The 7500-nt window shown below is 40.9% G+C and overlaps 2 protein-coding genes across 8 annotated transcripts in view; one reads left to right on the forward strand and one right to left on the reverse strand.

The window, feature by feature from the left end:
- The window catches only part of LOC137970160 (melatonin receptor type 1B-B-like), a 13352-nt gene extending 10502 nt beyond the window's left edge, over positions 1–2850 (forward strand). For 4 of the 5 annotated variants that reach the window (XM_068816666.1, XM_068816667.1, XM_068816668.1 and 1 more), the window contains 2 exons: positions 655–780; positions 1790–2850. In XM_068816666.1, the coding sequence (XP_068672767.1) occupies positions 657–780; positions 1790–2850 (1185 nt within the window). In that variant the 5' untranslated portion in view covers positions 655–656. Of the gene's footprint in view, positions 781–1789 lie in introns of all 5 variants that reach the window. The other variant, XM_068816665.1, reaches the window with a different exon arrangement.
- LOC137970161 (uncharacterized) overlaps positions 1–7500 on the reverse strand; it is a 9354-nt gene that overhangs the window by 1832 nt on the left and 22 nt on the right. The window contains exons 1-2 of one of the 3 annotated variants that reach the window (XM_068816672.1): positions 6428–7500; positions 2779–2917 (exon numbers count right to left, since the gene is read on the reverse strand). The exon at positions 6428–7500 is cut by the window's right edge and continues 22 nt beyond it. In XM_068816672.1, coding sequence (XP_068672773.1) covers positions 6459–7439 — 981 coding nt within the window. In that variant the 5' untranslated portion in view covers positions 7440–7500 and the 3' untranslated portion in view covers positions 2779–2917; positions 6428–6458. Of the gene's footprint in view, positions 1–2778; positions 2918–3614; positions 5201–6427 lie in introns of those variants that run through there. The other 2 variants (XM_068816670.1, XM_068816671.1) reach the window with 2 other exon arrangements.

Genomic DNA, 7500 nt, shown 5'->3' on the forward strand with positions numbered 1-7500 from the left:
CGCTCTGCCAGCTTGACTGGCAAAGTTAATATATATAAAAAAAATAGAATTGGTTTTTGCCCTGAGCGGGACTCGAGGAGCAAGGATGGCACAGTCGGTTAGTGCGCGGCCTTGGTGCAAGAGGTCCTGAGTTCGATTCCCGGTTCTCGCATCCTTGTTTCGTTCCGTGTAGCTAAGTAGCTTTAAATACCCGTAAAACGGAGCACTGATGGAGAGGGGGGAGTAAAATGAGCGCACCATCGACCTCAGGGTTGTCAGTTGAATTACTGTTACGAGTTTTCGACGTTAAATATGGTTACTTTACTTTAACCAACGTCTCCCTGATTACTAGTCTGGCATGCTAGGCCACTACACCATCAAGGCTACCACGCTGGCAACGAAGCAGATTAATGAGGTGACTTAGCAGCGTGGGGATCCCTATGGCCCAACTTTTCTTCACTTGAGTGTGTATCCTTGCCTCTATAACAAGAGTGAAAGTGTTAGGGTTAGGGTTAGGGTTACTGCTCGACCTATGTCTCTATCATTCACTGACACCTTCAAATGTACGAAAATTTAACAAGTTCTTTCCATGACACTGACTTATTAGTATGTTACTGTTAATCGCCTGGCTTGCATCTTTCAAGTATACATGTTTCGTTCTTTGTTCACCAACAGAAATGAGTGATAACGAAACTATCAATGCTCAAGAAGATGCCGAATCTGATCCTCTCGGCCGTTCAGTGGAGCAAATATGGTTTGAAGTTTCGCTGGCCATCTTGATTTGCTTAGTAGCATTTACAGGTACGAGTGGGACTCTGTAAGTCTACAATCAAGTCTACAATGTCGATGGCGCAATGGGGATGGCTCTCGCCCCCACCAATATGGCCTCGGATTCGCTTCCCGGAATCCAGGACATGTGTGGGCTGAGTTTGTTTTTGGTTTCTTTTAATTCTACTCCGAGAAGTTTTTCTCCGAGTCGTTCGGTTTTCTCCTCTTCGGCCACAAAAACAAGCATCTCTAAATTCCAATTCGATCCGAGTGCTGAATACCATAAATATTACGAACAAAATCGTTAGGACATTTCTTACTTCTTTCTCCATATCTAAACAAATTATTTCCATGAAGTAAATCTCCATCTTAGGGATCCCTCTCTCCCAAACAAGTTGACGGATAGCATGGCTATTTGCGCTTCTTCCTAAACAACATTGCTTTCGATGGGACCGTGTTAAGGTATATGTAGTAGGGATTTTGTTGTAGTCATTGTCCACAAGGACGAAGATTGAGAAAGCTGTCCCGGATTGTAATCTAAAGAAGTCAGCAGCTTCAGTCCGCGGTGCATTATTACTGTTTCACGCAATCGCAGTGTCGAATAGAACCATGTGAAATGAAGATCGCACACGTCGTGCAAAGAGTTGAATCTGTGTGTGCCTCTACATTTCCACGGCGTTCGCTAAACACTACACGCAGTTTCAATTTAAGACATTTGTCAATGGCACAGAGACGTACTAGTCTCCCTTTGCTAGATTTATACTCGATTAGAGCTCAATCCCAATCAAAAGCGGATAATAGCCTGGGCCTGATTTCATATTTTCAACTTTTTGGTGATAGTTTCTTTTGCTCATTTTTGTTTTTCAAAATTGACTTCTTCCAATGTAAGGTTTTGCCGAATATCAGCGTTGAATAACATTTGGGAGTAGAGGAATAAACTCCTTGGTTAACTTTTAATCTGGGATTAGCGTTAATCTGCTTTTGAACAACCGGGCTCTGATACTTACCTGGTTTCCATATCTTTGTTTTTTTTTTTTGATAGGAAACATCTTGGTCGTCATTGCGATTCACTACGATCAGCGACTAAACACCATTACCAACATGCTGATCGAGAACCTGGCCTTCACAGACATCTTCATGGCCTCTCTTCACATGCCTTTCTGGATCGTAAGTCTGCGCTATGGACGCTGGGTATTTGGTCACGTGGAATGCCAACTAGTTGGTCTGACGCAGTTGTTGTTCGGAATCTGTTCACTTTTCACAATGACCGGGATCGCTTTAAATCGATATTTCAACATAGTCCGGCGGAACGTATACCTCAAGTATTTCTCAAACAAGAAAACTACCTATATCTTAATTGTCGCATCCTGGTTAGGCCCTTTGTCCGTCACATCTCCGCAGTTGTATGGCTGGGGAAAGATCGAGTACCATCCGCGCTTTGCGGACTGCACGTGCGTTTGGAATCTCCCTGATATTTCTTACATCATATTTTTGTGCGTTACGACAATTTTCGCTGCCGCTGCCATTATATCATGGTGTTATTATACCATTTATAAAACTGTAAAAGCTAGCGCGCAAAGGATGCAGGGACACGCAGCTAGGAGTAATGTAAAACTCGACGCAATCGGTGCCACGAAAAATGACAGGACTGAGAAAAAAGTCCTCAAAACATCGTTCGTGGTTGTGTGTGTTTATATGACGTGCTGGACCCCTCTCTCGGTGATCGGCTTCATTGAGGTGTTTGGAGGCTCAAGCCCGCTTTGGGCGCACACTTTCGCATACTACTTCGTTTTCGGCAGTAGTTTGGCAAACCCCTTCATATACGGAATTATGAATCCCCAGTTCCAGTCCGCTTTCAGGAAGATGCTTCATATCGGAGTCAATGACGTGCAGCCGATGTCGAGCATTGCTCGAGGGAATGGAGGCGATGGAAGTGATGGAACGAAGAGCACTATCTTGGATGTGGTATACGCCATTGAAGACAAGCCAAGTACATCAATTCAGACGGAACAAGTTTTTCGAAAGAAAAGCGCAGAAAGAGGTGGAGACGTTAGTCTGCCTGCGAAGATTCCCATAATACAAACGAGCCAAGCATGGGTCTGAAGGGAAACCACTGCAATGCTACTGCGGAAGTGCAAAAGCCACAAGTCCAAAATTATCGTACTTCCGCCTGTTTAAGAACATGCTGGTTAAAATAACTCAGTCACGTAGTGAGAGTGTGGAGGGGGGGGGGGGGGGAAGGGATGTTACCAATTTCGAAAATTTCGAACTTTAAAGTGGTACTATGATCAAAAAATCATCTCCTTTTTTTCTTCTGATTTTGAAAGCGTGTTCGCTTAACACGTAACTGGCAAAATTTTGAGCTTTTCAGTTTTATCCAAAGGCTGTTTATTTTGAGTGTAAGTTTTGGATTTCATGGTCCGACATTACTCACGTTCAAAACTGGCCGATTGGACCTCAGAGGGTTGGATCTAGAGAAAATGACGTCATTTACTCACTAGCTTAAAATTTCAGCGTGTAAACACAATTTCTTATATATGCAAAAAACGGGTTGAAAAGTCTGAAAGCCCGAAACTCCCGTGCTGCATATTAATTAGGCCGCGTACACACGCATTGCATTCTTAAACTAGTGGGTGTTTGACGTCATTTTCTCCTCGACCCAGCTCTCTCAAGATTTTGAAGTTAGTAATAGTGGACCAATAAATAAGAAAATTCCAGCTAAAATAAACAGGTATCTTTTTAAAATCAGAACTTAAAATTTGGGTGAGTTAGTGTTTAGTTAACATAGTTTTGAAATCCAAAGGAAAAACAAAATTCTTTTTTTGGTCGTAGTACCACTTTAAGAATGAGTAGCATTGAACATGTCAAAAAAGTAATGACCACCAACACTGCCTCAACTAGCAACTAAAACTTAATCCTCTGTATTATTACGACTGAGACATTAGATGCGGGTACATTAAGATCTTTTGAGTTTAACCCCGATTTACATACTAAAAAAAGCACGACAAAGTGCCCATATCATTGACACCTCTCAGGGAGTCAATAGCCAACCGTTTGACAACTACAAGGCGTGCTTGACAGCGAATACTAGAGAGCACATTACATTTGTTTTGGTTGTTGTTGCTGGTTTTTTTGTGCGTGTGTGAAAATGAAAAGCCCGAAAAGGGTAAACCCAGACTTATTATAACAATTAATTATAACAGAATTATTATAATGTTCAGCATAGCGGCTAAGGCCCTATTTATATGGAGAAAAATTGTCCCAGGTAAGAGGGTCCCCCTCCCAGCCAAGTCAACTTTGGCGAGTGTTTATATGAGAAAAGAATTGACCCTTTTGCCCCCTGTCCCAGTTTCGATCATCAGGAGACTGGGAGGACAACGCTAGCGCATGCTCTCATCATATTGCCTTGACCGAGTTGACCCAGCTAGGCGAGCCAAGTGTTCACCGGGAAAAAATTGGCCCGACCAGGAGGGCAACCCTTCCATTAAAAATGAGTCACCTGGCTAGGCAGATCACCCTTCTAGCCAAGCCAACCTTTTTTGTTATGACGGTTAACGGTCATCGCGTTTTGTAAGAAAATGTAGGAAAAGTTGGCTTGCCCAGGGTACAGTAGCTCAGGTAGGTGAGTGACCCTTAAAGGAGATAGTTTTTTAACCCTTTAGTGCCCAAGGGGTCTCCCTTTGACGAGTAAAATCGTCTGGCGTTAGCAAGAGTAAAATCTATAAGTCACTATTGGGCATTAAAGGGTTAACTGCCTGGAGTTACATTTTTGCTCTTCTCCTCTATATTTTTTTATTTCTTCAATGTACATTTAATCTATCTAGCCCCAAGAAAGTTAACTATATAGTCCATTCAAACAAAAATACATGAAAGTGAAGACATATTAGTTTAGTACTGAAGGAATGGCAAGAACTCTGTAAGTTAAAATACAGTATAAGTGACAGCATATTATTGTGACGCTCAATTTTCCAAAGATGTGAATTACTGAGACCAAAGTGTCCTTTCCAATGATTGGAAATTGTAATAATTTATTATTACAATTTCTGTGATAGTCTGTTATCTGTTTCCAGAGAGTAACCTTTTAAAATGAATGAATTTTATGAATTCTATGAATTTTTAAGGGGGATCAGTAGACCAGGGTTCAGTGTTTTGTCAAAACACCATGGCTGCAAATTGGCAAATTAATAATGGGTGAGATACAACTTTAAATGATACAGCTAATTTAATTAAAGTTCTGTTAAAAAAAAACTGTAATGAGTACAGTGGTTCATTTTGTGCACATATCTCATCTTTTTCCACCAACACACTGGTACATTAATGACATAACTTGAAAACTTTGAATTACATGTACTCATGCCCACAATTTAAAATAATCGTCTTGATTTATGGAAAAAAGGAGCCAACTTGAAAACTCTGAGTGAAGCAGGCGATGCTTTTCGTCGGTTGTCAGTACCTACAAGTACATGTATTGAAACCAAAGCAGCTCAACAAAAAGACTTGATGACTGGATGAAGTTAGACGTGGTATAAACAAAGAACAAGAAACAAGAGGCCGACCGAAGTTGAAGGCAACCTGAAGGCTCCTTTTTCTTTAGCTTCCACCACAACTTAAGGGAGGGGTGGGTGCTACTCCAATCTCGTTGCATTCACAACTTGTCCCCAGTACTAACGTAAAGACTTGTGTATAAGCTGCACCTTTTTGCTTAAGTTTTGGGCCAAAAATCGCGGGTGCGGCTTATACAAAAGACCATTGCTTTCAGAGGAAGTAAACTGGCTTGTAGGGGTCACAAATTGAACTGAAAACCTTCAGTAACTAAAGATTAAACATATTGAAACCTGTTGTTGATCACTGCTTTCGGTGGTTAGAAGTGGTGGCTTCCAAAGGGGCTGTTTGTTTGCATCCTCAGGTTCTAAGCCCGAATTTTGCTCGCAAATAGTTCTTTAAAGCGTTTCATTTGCATTTTGTTTGATTTCTCCACTACATGCAAGAAAATACCACGCTATTTGGGAGAACTCGCAAGGCAAATAGCCGACCGTTTTATTGCGTTTTTCTCCAATCGATGGCTTCCATACGTCTTGATAAACATGATATCCACACACAGCTGATGCAAAAGCGAACGTTTTGCATGTCCAGACTTCCCTCGTTAAATCACGGCGTGGTTACCAAGCAATCCTTTTGCATCATTCTATCGTTTTCATTTCAACTGTGAGCTTTCGCAATGAAGAAAAGTGTTGTCAGTCACAGGGAAATTGATTAAAAAGAAGCTTTTAAAAGGTATTTTCAGAGTTGATTAACTTATTAATGTTGCTGCAAATATACAACAATAGATTTTGTGCAAACAAATGACCAACTTTTTTTACAAGAGTGCTTTGTTTGAGTTCTTATTTTTCCCAAAATCATGCTTGAAAGTTGGGGGTGCGACACATACACGAGTCTTTACGGTACTGGTACTCGTTTTACCCACCACGAATGGATGAAAAGTTGAGTGAACATCAGAGCGCACAAGGTGGGATTCAAACTCAGAGCACTGGGATGCAGTCCATGAGCGACATCCACTACACTATGTGCACTCCAGTTTTACTGGAGCACGCTATTAACAACAACAACAACAACAACACAAACCAACAATAAATTATTACACATTAGCTCTTGAAGTTCAGACATAACAACTTGCACTTACATGTACATCAGATTCTGTTAGTGTAGCTGTTCTATTCTGTATCATCAAACCTGATTTTCTGTCCTTTGAACTCAAGATTCACAGTTTCTTGTAATCTTTTCTTCTTCATAGCTTCCCAGGATGGGTGTAAAGGTTTCAGAGTTCCTTTGGGACCATTTTCAGTTTTAATCTTACTTTCCCATTTCATTGATTCAGTGTGTCCTTGTGACTTAGTTTGTCTAGTCTTCTTGCATAAATGTTTTGCATTACTACCATAAATCTCTTCCCACATTTTCTGCCTTTGTCGCTGCCCTTTGCGATTCTTGGATTCTCTATTCTGGTATATCTTTCCTTTGTTTCTGCCCCACTTGTTTCTAAATTTCGCGGTTCTTCCTTCGTTTAGCCTGGACATACTACGTACAAAACAAGACTCTACATTTTTCAGATCAGATTCTGCTGCTCCATTTTCCCGGGTCGTCATCCTCAATCTCTTTCCAGTAGGTTTTCTTTTCTCTTTAATCTTTTTTAGTCCTTCATTGTCAGCTTTATGTTTCAGTTTTTGCTCATCAACTCCTATATTATCATGAGTCATTTTTGTTTCAATTTTTTTCCTGCCCTCCCTCTTTCGCTTTTTTACACCAGGACTTCCCTTCGATTGATCCTGATTCCTTGTTTCTCTTTTTTGCATGAAACTCTGAAGTGTCTTTGAGTTAATAATTTTAGATAAAGCCCTGTTCTTAAGATTCATATCCCCACGTGCATCTACTTCGTTGACCACACGTTGAACGCCATCATGTTCGGTAATAATGCGAACAGTTTCCTCTATATCGGCGTCTTTAAGAAACTCCAGCTCCTGTTCAAGCCTTCCTACTTTCCTCCGGTTCTTTTCGATTTGAGCATCAGACCCTTTCTTGTTCTCAAGTTGCTTCATTTGCCGAATTTGTCGCTGCATTGCGAACACCTTAGCACGTTTGACCTCTCGCCTCAAGGCTTTAGTTTCCTTCGAAATTATCCCTTCTGTTACGGATTCCATCTGTATACCTTGTTACACTTCTCACTGGTTATTTCTAAAAAAAAATTCAAAGCTACTGTAA

Source organism: Montipora foliosa, chromosome 9, assembly GCF_036669935.1.
Source record: "Montipora foliosa isolate CH-2021 chromosome 9, ASM3666993v2, whole genome shotgun sequence".
Lineage (NCBI taxonomy): Eukaryota > Metazoa > Cnidaria > Anthozoa > Scleractinia > Acroporidae > Montipora > Montipora foliosa.